The 17,245-nt window shown below is 39.9% G+C and overlaps 1 protein-coding gene across 1 annotated transcript in view; it reads right to left on the bottom strand.

Annotated features, from left to right (window-relative positions):
- The window catches only part of LOC107566264 (ankyrin repeat domain-containing protein SOWAHB-like), a 92,182-nt gene that overhangs the window by 66,170 nt on the left and 8,767 nt on the right, over nucleotides 1-17,245 (bottom strand). The window contains exons 4-5 of the mRNA XM_016251655.1: nucleotides 10,226-10,402; nucleotides 6,298-6,474 (exon numbers count right to left, since the gene is read on the bottom strand). Of these exons, the coding sequence (XP_016107141.1) occupies nucleotides 6,298-6,474; nucleotides 10,226-10,402 (354 nt within the window). The remainder of the gene's footprint in view (nucleotides 1-6,297; nucleotides 6,475-10,225; nucleotides 10,403-17,245) is intronic.

Below are 17,245 nucleotides of genomic sequence, written 5' to 3'. Positions count from 1 at the left end.
AGTGTGTACTGGGGTTGTTGCTTGTTTATATTTGATCCGCTAGTTTGGGTTACTGTGTTGAACATTAAGCCAACCAACTCTTTATTTATAATTCAGAATTGCACATTTCCAAAACTACTTGTTCTACTTGAATATCAGAGTAATTGGTTTGATTTAAGAAACACATTTTGGGTTGTTTGACATCTTAACTTTCTATAGTCATTGTGCCTTTTCCAATTTTATGAGGTTTCGATTATGGATTAATTTGTGTAGTATCTGTGTAATTCCTGTTCACATTCTAAATTATTTGCCAATTCATACAGGGTTTAAATTTTCAGTGGTTTTCTTGATTGTAATTGGAGCTCTACAATTCAAATCTAAAATATGCTCAATTTTTATAGTAATTTTTGTGTTAAAATCAGGTATGTTTAGTAAATATGATCAGTACAAAATATTCTGCATTTGTAATGTCTTATCTGACATCCCTGCTGCCGATGTGTGCATTGATTTGTGTATATATAACAATCTTTGTGTGTGTGTGTGTATATGTAGGACATAATGTAATTTGTCCCTCAATAAGTCTCCTCTTATGTTTGATTCTGCTAGATTTAGAAGGAAAAGTTTACCCAGAAATGGAAATAATGCGGTATTAACTCAACCTTAGTCCATCCAAGATGTAGAGGAGTTATCAAAACCCTTCATCAAAACAGACTTGGAGAAATTTAGCATCACATCACTTGCAGAATATTATTGGAGGAATCATTTGAAGTTAAAAATGTCTTGATTTGTTTCTTACAAAATTTTAACTTTTCACGTCACGAGATGTTAGTTGATTGACTGTAGTGATGTGAATTATTGTGATGTTTTCATCAGCTGTTTGGACCCTCATTCTGACGGCACCCATTCACTAATATAATGCTAGATTTCTGTAAATTTGTTCCCATGAAGAAACAAACTCTTCTATATCTTGGAAGTCCTGAGGGCGGGTACATTTTCAACACATTTTCATTTTCAGTATCACCATTTCAGTAAGCTTTTATAGCTCAATGCAAATTTGTTTCATTAGTTCATTGTACAGAGTTTCCCTTTTCTGTTCCCAACTTGTAAAAAGGTCAGTTTTTAGATTGCTCAGTTTTCTATATGTAGACTGCTTTCGGCAGTTGTTTGTTAGTGATGTAATAAGCAGCATTTCAATATGCAAGGGTATCACTGCTTAATGTAAATATTCAAGTAATTTATTTTGAAACTTTGAATGCATAAAGACATTTGAGAACTGTACTTTTGGGTATTTGACACGTGACATGACCTGTGCATTGGTCACTGCATCTGTTTGGATGAGAGATTAGGGTTTATGTAAACTTGAGGCCTGTGGGCTTTTATTGGTGTGTTTTTGATGGTTTATCACTGTAACTAGAGTAAGCTCAATGTTGGAGTAATTCTAGTGGTTCTTGTAACCGCATCCTCTGGTAGTGAAGTGGACAAGCATCTACGTTGTGCGTTTCTGTTCCCTCATAACCGTCTTGACTGAGAGGTAAGTCCATTTTGCCTTGAAAATCTTATAAAAAAATTGGTACACGTGTGCCTTTTCTTTTTTTTTTGTAGCCCAGAGCATTGCAGCTTGTGTTTACAGCTAAAGTTTATTCAGGTCTTGCTTTTGGCTGATCTTCTCTGATGCATTTTCCTCCATTGTTCATTGACAATTGAAGTAGGTCGGTCCACATATAAATATTTGCACTAGATTCATGACTGATGTGGGCTACCTGATGTAATATATTCATTTTTACTATTACAGAATATTTTTGCCAATCAATAAATTTTTTCACACTAGATTTGTCTTTTGTTTTGTTGTCCCCATACACATTTTCTAAATATGAAGTCCCATAGACGCAGAAATTAGTATTTTAATGCTTGTCATTGTAAATTTTGTTTGTCCAATAAGAACATTTTTAAAGTAGAATAATGATTGCTTCCAGTAATTCTGAGCGTAGTTTCCAGTCAGGAAATTTTTATTTAATAGGCGATTACAATGGAATATCAGTATATAGATGAGTGGAGTGAATAAAGTACTGTGCTTATGTATAACTCTGAATGGCCGTATGGGGGTGCCACTGAAACTCTTATAAAAAGGCTTAAACTTTCAATGACATGATTTGACCAGCAGTGATCATGTTTTCTTGTGAACTGAGTGCCTTGTCCTTAAAGGGATACTCCACCCCAAATTGAAAATTTGTCATTAATCGCTTGTCGTAAACCCCCATGTAGTTCCAAAACCGTAAAAACTTCGTTCGTCTTTGGAACACAATTTAAGATATTTTGGATGAAAACCGGGAGGCTTGTGACTGTCCCATTGACTGCCAAGTAAATAACACTGTCAAGGCCCAGAAAAGTATGAAACACCTCGTCAAAATAGTCCATCTGCCATCAGTGGTTCAATCTGAATTTTATACAAAAACAAAAATAACGACTTTATTCAACAATTCATCTCCTCCGCGTCACCGTAGCGCCATTTTAGAGAGTATCCACTGAACGCAAACTGTGTATGCTGTTCTGTTTCAGCCGCATTTCACGGATACGCTGTTTTAATTCAAATCAAAGCGTAAATAAACGTAGAAAACATATCCGTGTGGAGTTGGACTCGTAACCCAAAGGTTGCGGGTTTGAGTCTCGTACCGGCAGGGATTGTAGGAGGGGGGAGTGAGTATTGAAGGTGGAACAGCGCTGCTCTCTTCCACCTTCAATACCACGACTGAGGTGCCTTTGAGCAAGGCACCGAGCCCCCAACTGCTCCCCGGGCGCCGCAGCATAAATGGCTGCCCACTGCTCTGGGTGTGTGTTAAATGGGTTAAATGCAGAGCACTAATTCCTAGTATGGGTCACCATACTTGGCCACATGACATGTCATGTCATGCAATCAATAGTTCCCTTTTTCTGAGTTGGTTAGACCCCAGTTCCTTAGGCTCCTCTCTACTAGTGTGTCTCTATCGACACACTCTGGAAGCATCGCTCCCCTCACCAGTGAGGGTTATTATGAGTATGGTGTTTTCTTTCGAGCGTTAATCCTCTCTGAGGAGTTGGATGCCTCGCTCCATGGGCTGTCCTCGTGGTAGTTTGAGCAGTGCTCCCCTTTTTTCAAAGGGTTACCTGGAATGAGCAACGTTATCCTCTGAATTCGGAGTTCTCCTCTCACATGAGAAGTTGAGTTCTCTGTTTTTCCAGAGCACCTGGAACCAGCAGCATCAGGTGGATTAGGCCCTTCCTCTGTCACCCTGAGTGTTTGGCTAGCTTGCAGTATGCTTACCTTATTTTACAATCATGCTGCAAGTTGAGCCCCCTCTCGGGAGAGCTGGGTATGTGCTCCCTCAGCCTAGGTAAACTATAGTCGCAACGGTAGTGACATCATGTTTTCGTGTTTTTTTCGTGTTTTCAATGTATGCTTCAGACACGGGTCACAACGAGGCTTTCCCCCCCCATAGCGACCCCTAGAGGACGCAGTGTCTCGTTCCCTACTCAGGGAACCATGGTTACATAAGTAACCTGAGATGTTTTCTTGTGCGCACCTGTTTTTAATGCGTCTGGACTGTCGTAAAGTCTGACATTAATGACAACTGAGATCCCACAGTGTGACATGATCATCATGACAAGCAACAATCGTAAAGGACTATTAAAAATCGCACAGTGTGTGCCTGGCTTAAGAGAAGCGCCAATGCGTCGCCGATGCCCGTGAGATATTTGGCATGTTAAATATCTGGACTTGTCAGTGACTCATAGTCCTGCAGTGTGAAATGTGCTTTGACTGGAAATGACATCGGGACAAACTACAGCCAATAAGAGAGCACGACACAGGGCAAGGGAAAGTCATAATAGACCTGTAACAGAACAACGGCTTGCAACCATTCTCTCCTTCATAGTTCTTTGTTATTTTAATTTTTTTTCCACAGTGTACAGACAACTTGGATTGCAAGTTCCCCTTCTAGGGAACTCCACGCTGTGCCCGAATGCAGCCAGCATGACCTGTGTCTGAAGCACGTGTGAAAAAACACCAATCCTATTGGCTCACATGGCCCATGACATCATAGGCGGGTGCCCGGAAGTATAAAAGGGCACCTGCAGAATACATCACCAACTTTTGTTGTCTTCGGAGCCGTCTGTTTGAAGTCCGTGTGAGAGACCAAGGCAGGTGAGCGTTGTGGAAAGTGTGTGCCTCCGTGCCCAAGGTTTCTGACACTTGAGGACACACACGATCTATGCGTCATGTAGGACTTGCATAGACTAGTCGAGTGATCGACTATTTTAACCACTATTCGGCGCTGTCAGAAACAGTCAACTACTCGAGTGTGCATTAACATTACAGGATGCCAAATCCCATCTCGCTGATTTATTGCACGACCGCGAGACAAAACATTCAGAAACTTCAGGTGAGCTAATAATCCATAGTAAACGTTACTTTGTTTTTTTTTACCACTTCTTGATGCATATTTCACTGTCACAACAGGTGAACAGGAGGTTGCCGACTGCAGCATGACAAACAATGCGTTGCCCAGTGAGCATAAAAAACCAAGACTCGAGGCTGATCTCGAGGAGCTCTTTGGATGTAACTACAAAAGCCACGATCCTATGACAAAGCAGCCAACTACCAGTGAAGATGAAATTCAAGATTATTTTCAGATCCCTTTCATTCCCACCATGGGGAATCCTCTCGAATGGTGGCCATGTAATGAACACCGGTTTCCTTGGCTATTCAAGCTGGCTAAATCATATCTTGCTGTCCCTGCCACCAGTAGGCTACACCAAGTGAAATAATTTTTCCTTGGCCGGCAACACCGTCACAAGGCAAAGATCAAGCCTGCATCCCGCTCACGTCGATGCGCTTATATTTCTGAATGCAAAACAGCAATCTATGAGCTCGACCAAAGACTGTGTGTGGCGAGAGGACGATAGAGGCGATGACTTGTGTTAGTCTATATAAACGTTCAAGCCTGCTGAAGTAAGATTCTATTTGTTCTTGTTATTACGATTGAAAACTTGGTAAATATCAAATGATTAAATGAAATTTACTCATGTTTGAACTGTTTTACTAACGTTTTAATTAGTTTTATGAATATACTGTACCTGCTAGCTCAGTGACTGCTCCCCTTCTTAGGGTCTTTGAGTAGCCGTCTCCTCGAGCCCTTGCCTACACAGTGCTATCTCCCCTGCTAGGGTTGTAAGTAGATAGCCCACTCTCTGTGGTCTGGGCAGCTCTGCAGGAAGGTCTTGCCTGGCCATCTAGGCTAGCTGTGTATTGTTATTCTGATCTACAAGCCTTCATAAGACCTTGAGGAAATAGCTATCTGAGGATAGCTGTGTTCTAGCTTAGCAGTTACTCTCATTACCTGGGATTTAAGTAGCGATCTCTTGAGCTCCTCTAGAGGCTTTCTAGTGTAGCCTCTTCAGTGGTCTTGTGTATCCAGGCTAGTATTGCTCACATAGCATAGCTATCGGAGGATAGCTGTGCTCTTAACTTGGGTGGTATGTTCCCCTTGATCTAAATCGTGTTCCCCCATTTCTGCCAGGTTATGTGAGTGGCCCGTGGCATCAGTGGCCTGGCCCCTTTCTGTGGAAAGGCCTGGTGTGTTTCTGTCGCTTCCTTGCTGCTCCCCCACCAGGTGGACAGGCATGCGTGGTTGGATTTTGCTCCCCAATGTGCCCCCTAGGGGGGGCGCAGCGTGGAATTCCCTAGAAGGCATTAACCATGGTTCCCCGAGAGGGAACGAGACGCTGCACCCCCTCGCTATGCCTTAGGCCTGCCTGTTTACGTCTAGTTGGTGACATATTCAGCAGGTGCCCTTTTATACTTCCGGGCACCCGCCTATGATGTCATGGGCCATGTGGACCAATAGGATTTTCCATAAGCGCCACCTACTGCCAGAGAGTGAATTTGCATTTTCATTCTTCTGATGTTACTTCACATTGATCTGGACAGACAAATCGGATACAAAAATTTGATTGAATTTTCATGCCAGACATTCATGTTGATTTTTAAAAAAAAATCACTAATTTAAGCCTGTCCCTCAATGAGAGTCTGTGACACCATAGAAGGCAACAAACAAATCATGCTTAAACCTGTAACCGGCTGTGTATGTCAACCCAAATCAAAAGGTCTAAAAACGTGCTAAGATCTGACAATCCAACCTGTCATGTAATGTGCACACAACAGTAACTAGATGGAACCCCAAACAGGCATGCACTGTGAAAAGAGCAGCGATCCAACGACTTTGAAAATCATGCAGCGTGAATCCAGCATAGGATAAAAAAGACACTGTTTGTGTGTTTACTAACTTTGCATGAGATGGCAGCTTCACTGAGCAGAGATACGGTGTCACTCTTTAAGGACAGCAGGTCGCTGCTGCTGAGTTCAGTGCCATTGCTGGGACTCGCATTGCGACTGGAATCACTGTGAATCATGTCCTCAAGCATCACAGATAAATGTATGTCCTCCGCCTGGTCTGATGAGACCTGAAATACACAAATACACATTCAAAATGTCAGCAAAAATTGAGAAATTATACACTGAATTCATGTTACTCTTCTGTTTCTATTCTATTTAATTCTGTTTTTATTCATACCTGTTACTATCTAAAATTAACTTTTAGCAAATTAAATGCAACATACTGTATTTCAACTTAAAAGTTGGCATTACATACATACATACATACATACATACATATATTATCCAAAGCGACTTACAAATGAGGACAATGGAAGCAATCAAAATCAACAAAAACAAAAGAGCAATGATATGCAAGTGCTATAACAAGTCTCAGTTAGCTTAACGCAGTACACGTAGTAGGGCTTGCATAGACTAGTCGAGTAGTCGAGAGATCAACTACTTCAACCACTAGTTGGCGTTGTCGGAAACAATCGACTACTCAAGCGTGCATTAACCATAGATTAATTCAAAATGGTGAATGTCACAAACAGACACCACGCATCAGATGTGTGGAAGTATTTCATCAAGGATGACAAAAATATCATAATTTGCCAACTCTGTAAGATTACTTCAAAATACAACAACAGTACGAGAGCTATGCACAACCACCAACTATCGAAACATCCACCACAAAGGCAAATGTTAGTGAGACGCACACCACAAAGCAAATGAGCATTGGTGAATTCTGTAAATGCCTGATTGCAGAGAGGAGAAGACAGGTAATAACAGATTTACTTGTGGATTTTATAGTGAAGGATATAAGACCACTCTCTGCAGTTTCAGGAGAGGGGTTCAGGAGAATTATCAACTTCTTTGAACCCAGTTACACCATTCCATCGAATGCTACACTGTGGAAAATAATTGGCCACAAATATGACTCTCTAAAAGCGGACATTGCGTCTGAAATGAAAGACAAGAACGTCTTCCTCACTACTGATCTCTGGACTTCTTGCACTATAGACCCATATGTAACAATAATGGCTCACTACATCTATGAAGTTGACAATGGAGTTGAAATCAAGGGTGTCAGGCACCACTATCATGCCAGGGAGACACACTGCTGTCAACATTGCACAGAAGCTCACAGAAACCATTAATGAGTGGGAGTTACGCGTATTCTGCACAGTTCATGACAACGCAAAAAATATGACCTTGGCCATGGAAATCTGTGAGGCCTTGCCCCACCACATTGGTTGCAGCGGACACATTACAGCTTGCAGTTAAGGCAGGTTAGGATTTACCTGTGGTCTCGAAGACCATTGACACTGCGAGGCGTGTCGTCAGTCATTCCGTCACTCTTCGGCGGTGACCCACACCTTGAAAGCACGTCAGGAGCAGCTATCCATCAGAGGGAGAAAACTACAAAGTGATTGTGCTACTAGATGGAATTCCACGTTCGACATGTTGGATCGGATTTATGAGCAGAGAATCCCAGTGCAAGCTGTACTCGCTGACGAAAAGGTAACTAAAGTCCAGTATCGAAAAACTCTGGCAATAAAGTCATCTTGCTGGGATCTGATTGAACAGCTGCTTCCCATACTGAGACTGCTGGCTAAGGCGACAACAATCATGTGTGGAGAGCTGCACGTTGGCCTGTCCTTTCTATATCCAGTGCTTATCAATCTGACAGAAAACACTCTGCAGCAAAGCACAGGTGATCTCATAGCCACTCAGGCGTTCAAAGAGACAGTTCGGAAACAGCTGGTGATGCGGTTTATACTGGACTCTGAAACAGTAGTCAAATCTCTTCCTATTAGCGCTTGCATTTTGGATCCACGGTTTAAACGTTTGTTGTTTCTACCAGAGAAAGCCAGAGAGGATGCCAGCAGCAAAGCATGCCAGCAGCAAAGGAGACAAAGCATTCAGAAACTTCAGGTGAGCTAATAATCCATAGTAAACGTTACTTTGTTTTTTTTTACCACTTCTTGATGCATATTTCACTGTCACAACAGGTGAACAGGAGGTTGCCGACTGCAGCATGACAAACAATGCGTTGCCCAGTGAGCATAAAAAACCAAGACTCGAGGCTGATCTCGAGGAGCTCTTTGGATGTAACTACAAAAGCCACGATCCTATGACAAAGCAGCCAACTACCAGTGAAGATGAAATTCAAGATTATTTTCAGATCCCTTTCATTCCCACCATGGGGAATCCTCTCGAATGGTGGCCATGTAATGAACACCGGTTTCCTTGGCTATTCAAGCTGGCTAAATCATATCTTGCTGTCCCTGCCACCAGTAGGCTACACCAAGTGAAATAATTTTTCCTTGGCCGGCAACACCGTCACAAGGCAAAGATCAAGCCTGCATCCCGCTCACGTCGATGCGCTTATATTTCTGAATGCAAAACAGCAATCTATGAGCTCGACCAAAGACTGTGTGTGGCGAGAGGACGATAGAGGCGATGACTTGTGTTAGTCTATATAAACGTTCAAGCCTGCTGAAGTAAGATTCTATTTGTTCTTGTTATTACGATTGAAAACTTGGTAAATATCAAATGATTAAATGAAATTTACTCATGTTTGAACTGTTTTACTAACGTTTTAATTAGTTTTATGAATATACTGTACCTGCTAGCTCAGTGACTGCTCCCCTTCTTAGGGTCTTTGAGTAGCCGTCTCCTCGAGCCCTTGCCTACACAGTGCTATCTCCCCTGCTAGGGTTGTAAGTAGATAGCCCACTCTCTGTGGTCTGGGCAGCTCTGCAGGAAGGTCTTGCCTGGCCATCTAGGCTAGCTGTGTATTGTTATTCTGATCTACAAGCCTTCATAAGACCTTGAGGAAATAGCTATCTGAGGATAGCTGTGTTCTAGCTTAGCAGTTACTCTCATTACCTGGGATTTAAGTAGCGATCTCTTGAGCTCCTCTAGAGGCTTTCTAGTGTAGCCTCTTCAGTGGTCTTGTGTATCCAGGCTAGTATTGCTCACATAGCATAGCTATCGGAGGATAGCTGTGCTCTTAACTTGGGTGGTATGTTCCCCTTGATCTAAATCGTGTTCCCCCATTTCTGCCAGGTTATGTGAGTGGCCCGTGGCATCAGTGGCCTGGCCCCTTTCTGTGGAAAGGCCTGGTGTGTGTCTGTCGCTTCCTTGGTGCTCCCCCACCAGGTGGACAGGCATGCGTGGTTGGATTTTGCTCCCCAATGTGCCCCCTGGGGGGGCGCAGCGTGGAATTCCCTAGAAGGCATTAACCATGGTTCCCCGAGAGGGAACGAGACGCTGCACCCCCTCGCTATGCCTTAGGCCTGCCTGTTTACGTCTAGTTGGTGACATATTCAGCAGGTGCCCTTTTATACTTCCGGGCACCCGCCTATGATGTCATGGGCCATGTGGACCAATAGGATTTTCCATAAGCGCCACCTACTGCCAGAGAGTGAATTTGCATTTTCATTCTTCTGATGTTACTTCACATTGATCTGGACAGACAAATCGGATACAAAAATTTGATTGAATTTTCATGCCAGACATTCATGTTGATTTTTAAAAAAAAATCACTAATTTAAGCCTGTCCCTCAATGAGAGTCTGTGACACCATAGAAGGCAACAAACAAATCATGCTTAAACCTGTAACCGGCTGTGTATGTCAACCCAAATCAAAAGGTCTAAAAACGTGCTAAGATCTGACAATCCAACCTGTCATGTAATGTGCACACAACAGTAACTAGATGGAACCCCAAACAGGCATGCACTGTGAAAAGAGCAGCGATCCAACGACTTTGAAAATCATGCAGCGTGAATCCAGCATAGGATAAAAAAGACACTGTTTGTGTGTTTACTAACTTTGCATGAGATGGCAGCTTCACTGAGCAGAGATACGGTGTCACTCTTTAAGGACAGCAGGTCGCTGCTGCTGAGTTCAGTGCCATTGCTGGGACTCGCATTGCGACTGGAATCACTGTGAATCATGTCCTCAAGCATCACAGATAAATGTATGTCCTCCGCCTGGTCTGATGAGACCTGAAATACACAAATACACATTCAAAATGTCAGCAAAAATTGAGAAATTATACACTGAATTCATGTTACTCTTCTGTTTCTATTCTATTTAAATCTGTTTTTATTCATACCTGTTACTATCTAAAATTAACTTTTAGCAAATTAAATGCAACATACTGTATTTCAACTTAAAAGTTGGCATGAAATGAAGATTCTTGCTTCTTGAGAGTTGTGATGGTTTCAGCAGTTCAGGTGGAGGTTGGCAGCTCATTCCACCAGAGAGGAGCAGAGAAGGTGAAGGTTTTGGAAACCAACATGTGAACGAGACGTCACTCATTCAGTGACCGTGTATTTTATGGATGGATGTAAATGGATGTTATAAATATTACTGTGAATGATTCATTGATTGTATATTTTTTCAGATTTGACATTATATTAGCCCTTGCAATGTTTAAATTGTAATTTTTGTGGAATATTACAGTGTTTATTAAAAAAAATATTTTGGTCTCTTCTCTCATGTCACAATAGAGAATATGATTGCAATTTCCATTTCACGCCGACTTCAAATTGTAATAGATCCTCCAATGAAAATGACAGACTTTTTCTTTCTTTCTTTGAATGAACTGAACATGTCAAAAACTGCTCAACAAGCAATGGAAGGAGCAAAGTCCCTGTCTTACATTTTCAACATTATCCTTATTGATAATTCATTACACTCTGATATAAGTGTTACGTTCAAAGGTATTGTTTTTCCTTGAGAAACTGTGCGTTCACTCACAAACCATTTGTGTTCCTCAAAGAAACTTTCTATTCTCTTACAAAATATTTGCGTTCTCTTGCAAATTGATTTCCCTTGAGAAATGTTGTGTTTGCTCACAAAAGCAATGAAATACAGTTTTCCAATACTTTTACAAATATGTTGTGAGTGAAGGCAAAGTTTCTCAGCTGAAGACAAACATTTTGCGAAAGAATGTAAAAGCATTGAAATATAAATATGTATTAAAATACTGTTCATCAAAACGATGGACACTACTAGGTGCTAACAGATCAAAAGAATATTTTCAAAAAACAATTCAAACAGGAATAGAGCATAACCAGTGTGATTCTCAACACATCAACACAGATCCTCAACATGAAACAAACCTCAGCGATCAATTTCAATAGAACATCAAGTCTTTCAGCTCTCCATGACATTACTTTTACATTTTAGCATTGATTTTTTTCCCCTGAAGTCCACTTACAAACTTAGCCGAGGTCTCTTGCAACAGTGAGGTCGGAATTTCATTCATTGACCATTTCCCACCCTCTCTCTGACGTAAACCCTTAGGAGTAAGTTAAACAGTTGACTGTTGTCGCTACTGTACCTTTAAGATGTCTAAATTTAAACGACCTCTGTAATGACTGGTTACCGGGAGTGATATGAAACAGCTGGGTGCAATCAGTGTTAACAGCTGTGTGCAATCCGTGCTGAGTGCAATCAGTGCAGTGTGCAAATTGTGCAAAGGATGATGGGAAATGTAGTCCGGGGTGCTATGCAACAGTTTGTGTAGTGCGAGAGTCAATGTAATGGAAGTCCATGGACTGAATTCGTGACAGCAATATTGTAATGCATTACTTTTAAATGTAACTTTCCCCAACACTCGTAATAATACATCACTGTTTAAAGCTGCCAAGCAGCTACACACTGAGTGTGCATCAGATGTGTTTACTGGCATTTTACAATGGTTTAAAGTCTGGCTCATTCAATCAGAATTTAGAGTCAGTTTTAAGATCTACATGATTGTAATGAATACAAATTATAATACACAGCGACCATGGTTACTATAATTTGTGAAAAGATAAAAAAGTGTTATGCACCAATATAAAAGCCTTTATAATGTTTAAAGGGGTCATATGACGATGCTAAAAATAACATTATTTTGTGTATTTGATGTAATGCGATGTGTTCACACAGTTTAAGGTTAAAAAAAACAAAGGAAAACTTGAAATCGCAACACATGACCCCTTTAAGAAAGCATTTCTAAAGCATTCATAGAATATGTTAAGTAATAAGTCTTTAAGTACTAAAAGTACACAGAAGTGAATTCAATCACACAGTCTATCAAAAACGTGAGCTCGAGTTAAAACGGTGCATCCCTTCTGAGCACTTGGCAACGTAAATTGTTTATCAGACACTAATGCAGGCGTTTAATCCAATTTGCATTCATATTAGTTACCGGGTATCTCCATCCGGGGGGAATTACTTCTTTAGTGGCCCTCTGAGAGTCCAAAATAACTTCATGCATAATATTGGTATCTTTATATTTCTCATTTGAGAAGCCAATTGGTTGCTCTCACAAGTGATTGGTGAAGTCATTTGGAGAGGTTTCTGTTGGACAAGCACACACACACACACACACACACAAGGGTTATGGAGCCCGTCATAGACTAGCAGTCACCAAATTAATCCGCCGACTGCACTGCGTCTTTGTGCCTGTTGAATCTGCCAGGGTCTGGATGTAAATGTGCAAGTTCAAATTGTTCTCTGTGTGTTATATTTAGCAATATTATAGCAATATTTTCATCAGTTATCTATCAGCTGTGACATATAAATCTGCGTGTTTTTTATATTTTATCCAAGGGCTTTTTTTTCTTTGCCTTTATAGGGCATTTTCCCACTAATCTATTAAATACTTTCATTTCAAATTCTTACACTTGATCCATAAATTCAATAATAATGATTATGTGATCTATACGTTATCAAATTAAATCATTTACGCTGAAAAATACAGCTGCATTAAATAATGTTATGAGATTCTTTTAAATATTTTTGAACATACAAGCAAGAAATGATGGTGGAAATTATACTTTTCAACGAAATGAAAACGCCAGTAGGTGCCAGTATGAGCGTTTAATGAGTGAGACTTTGAGGCATTCATTCAAACGATTCGTTCAAACAGCAGATTCATCAGATGTTTATGCATGGGCTAATGAAAATTTGACTCAACTGATTCGTTTAAAACACGGAATCAATCAGCAATGAATCGGCTGGTTGCTGTGAGATGCGCTGTTTCTGCCTAAAATGTGAGTGACCTAATATCATTGTATTTTCTTATTGAACTGTTTATAGAACTATTAAACAGTCGTAATGGTGAAAACCTTGTGTGATGTTGCCTAACTAACTGTATCTTAAATATAAAAAACTTTCCATTTGGAATTTTTACGTCAGGATGCTGAGTTTCTTAGTGTTTTGATTTCTCCTGGAGAGGCTGCGGGAGCCTCGCCTCAGCAGCGCAACCTTATACTGTTAATAGATGCATTATATACAGTAGCTATTATCCACTATTCGCCACTTACTCTAAATTAATTAAAATCAGAATAATACTTGAATTTTGGTGTTTACGTAGTTATTTTTGGTTACTGATGTCTTAATCATGTTACTTGTCTGCCGTTAATGAAGCGTTTATGTCGAGCCCTGGAGTCTATGTTTAGCCCTGGCCCAATTTAATAATAATAATGAATGGTCTGTGATATCTGTCATATTTATTAACAAAGGCAGATTTTCCCCACATATCTCTTTACCTCAACGGCTTCTGAATGAAGGTTTTAAACAATAGAACAGAGATGAATTCACCCAGACAGTAGTGTGACTGGGGTATAAAATACAATGTTTACAGACAAAATCCATACTTTCGAGACACTGAGAAATGTAGGGTTGCCAGAAGTAAACACACAAATGAGCTGAAGAAAATGAGACGCTTTTGACAGTAAACTGTAGGTTGCATACAAAGAGACAGGGGTCAAGTTGAAATTGTCCATCACCCAGACAAGCAGAACTCATTTGGATGCAAACGAGTGCCTACAATATTCAAATATTCAATATATATTCAGAGTTTGGGCGAGCGCTGGACTCCCCCTACAGAAACGCTTCATGGCCGTGTTTAGCCCAGTATGAGTTCAAAGTGCAGATACTGTACGTGTGTGTTCATTTGTGTGATTTCAGATTTCGGTTTACTGTCCTTTTATTAACTAAAATAAAGAAACAGCAGTGTCAAACTCAGAGAAAACTGACTGTGAAAGCTGTGAAAGTATAAAATTGTGCCAAATATGAGTCCGCTGCATCACAACTGTGACAGAGCAATTATTTAGTAGTTTTCCCTTGCACAGGTGTGACAAATAGTGCAGGCTATTATGTGACTCGTGGAATCACATGACATGAGCAAGTTTCTCAGTGAAACTGCACCTGCCACAAAAACGTCAAGACATCGTGATTTTCTTCCTCATATTTTCATTTTAGTGACTTCATGGGAGGACTTTTCCACACGCAGTTCTGGAGGAAATCATTTCTGATGCTAAATGTTCCTCTTAGGTGAGTTAAGGAAATTAATGAGTTATGACAGATATTTTCTTTAGATTGTTTTTATCAATATAATGGTCACTTTTATGAGACTATCACTCTTTGACTTATGCTGTGATAATGTTCCTAATACATTTAGCCTACCCAAATGGTAAATGATCATTAGAGAGCTGTCAGTTAATAAATGGGAAAACAAAGTAACTTGCGTTACTTATTTGAAAAAGTAACTCAGATATTTTCTTGTAAATTAAAAAAAGTAATGCATTACTTGAAAAAAAAAGTTATCTGATTACACAACTCGTGTTACATGTAACATGTTACCCCCAATACTGGCCATAATGCCTAAATATGTTGTCTAGGTAGGCAGCTAGGTGCTAAAGGCCATTTTATCAATGATTTAAGGTTGTAAACGGTCTTTGAACACTTGGCAGTCACCCAGAGGAATGCCCTGATAAATCTAGACCTACAGACCATCCCGATCCGAATCCATCCAGAGCCACTTGAGCGTCACCCATAAGTCACAGCACATCAGACACCTTCTACTTCCTAAACACATCACAGCCACCTGATGCCAGCCATCATCTTCAGCCCAGGATCAATTGAAATCCTGTGTCATTGGAAACTCTGTACGGATGAGCTAATGAAATAAACACAATTGGATAGCAGAGAGTGTGGGTCAGGCCAGAGTAAGTGCCTATTTACCTGAATGAGAGGCTGGTATAATGTATTGGAGTGGATATCACATTAACCTGCCAAAGCCTTTTTAAATGGGGTCCAGGGCTTAAACTGATTTATCTATTGGCTCCCCTAGGGGCACTTTAGAGTGTGCAGCCCATCCAGCCGAGCCATCAATCTAGTCCTGCACAGCAGATATCATTACTGTGCCGCACACACACGTCCACACTAACAGGTGTGTGTCTGAGCAAACGCACCCAGAAAATACTGCTCCACAAATGCATATTGTTTGTGCTGAAGGAGAAAAAAACGAAATGTAACAAAGCCAAAAAAATGGCACATTACAATACCGCATTATTGAGGTATTATTGTTACAGAGGTCACTACTGAAAATGTAACAGTATGGATTTTATCCATTAGGGATTTGATTGGATTGGATTGTCAAGAGTGGGCTATACTTAGCAGAATGGAGTGTAGTGGTTGGCGGGGAGGGTTGAGAAATAAGGGGGATTCATCACGTCATTCAGAAATTAAAGGGATTCTGTTATCATGTACTCTCCCTCCTGTTATTACAAATATGTATGACTCTTCTGTGGTGCATAAAAGAAGATATTTTGAGAAATGTTTACATTTTGGTAATAGATCTTTACACCAGTATTTGGAATTATGAGCGCAATAGTTGTTATAATTTTTTATTTTAAATTCTATGCTGTGACTTTTGTTGTTCATACAACAGAAGTCAGTGGTATTCAGTGTTGGTTGACTCCCACTGTTCTTCATAATATTTCCTTTTGGGTTCTGTTTGTGTTCCACAAAAAGTGCATGCAGGTTTGGAATGAAATGAGGGTGAGTAAATGATAGAATTGTCCTTGTTTTGGTGGAAATTATTAGAGGGGCAGATCAAGTTATTACATTTTGGTAACAGATTTTGATGCAGACATTTGGAAGAATATGCACAATAATGTTTAATTGTTTTTGGTTTGCAATTCTGTCTTGTTTGTGGCGAAGAAATTACACTCAAATTTATTTATTTGTTTGTTTGTTTGTTCACATAAAATAGAGGCCAATGGTTGGTTCTTCAAAAGAACTTGTAAAGCAAAAAAAAAAAGCAGGTTTGGAACGACTTGAGGTGAGTACATAATACAATTTTCATTTTTGGATCAAATTTATTAGAGCCACATAGCAAGTTATGACATTTTAGTAATAGATTTTGATACAAACATCTGAAAGGATGTGCACAATAATGTTCAAAATAAGATCAGAAATGAGTTTTGGATTCAGTTTTTTTCAATCAATCAACCAATCAACCAACCAACCAACCAACCAATCAATCAATCAACCAATCTATCAACAAATTAACCAATCAACCAATCAATCAACCAATCAACCAACTAACCAATCAATCAATCAACCAACCAACCAATCAATAAAGATATCTAAACTATGTAAACACAATTAAGTCTTAAAGATTTATTTGCATTGGGTTACTAAAATGTGATAAAAAAAATTTAGAGAAAGAAAATAACTAGGCATAATTTAGATTTAATTTATGTTTTTAACTGCCTGGAAAGAATTGAAGTGTTTAGGTCCTGTCATAAATCATATTTTTGGTTTGCAGTCCTGTCTTGTTAGTAGCCTAGAAATTACAAACGCACCTCTATTTATTTTTTTCTTATTCTAAACAAAGTTTCAAAGCTTTTCACTTCGACATACGGTAAACTTCCAGTTGTCTCAGTGAAATCTCGATATGACAACAGCTGTAAAACCAGCACCCATCTAAGAAGTAAATTAATAATTTGCATACATTAAATGAAAGAAATGTAGACCTTATCAAGAGAACTGTTTCATTTGTG

Source organism: Sinocyclocheilus grahami, unplaced genomic scaffold, assembly GCF_001515645.1.
Source record: "Sinocyclocheilus grahami isolate Dianchi unplaced genomic scaffold, SAMN03320097.WGS_v1.1 scaffold1065.1, whole genome shotgun sequence".
NCBI lineage: Eukaryota > Metazoa > Chordata > Actinopteri > Cypriniformes > Cyprinidae > Sinocyclocheilus > Sinocyclocheilus grahami.
This window is presented reverse-complemented; position numbering and strand designations above follow the sequence as displayed.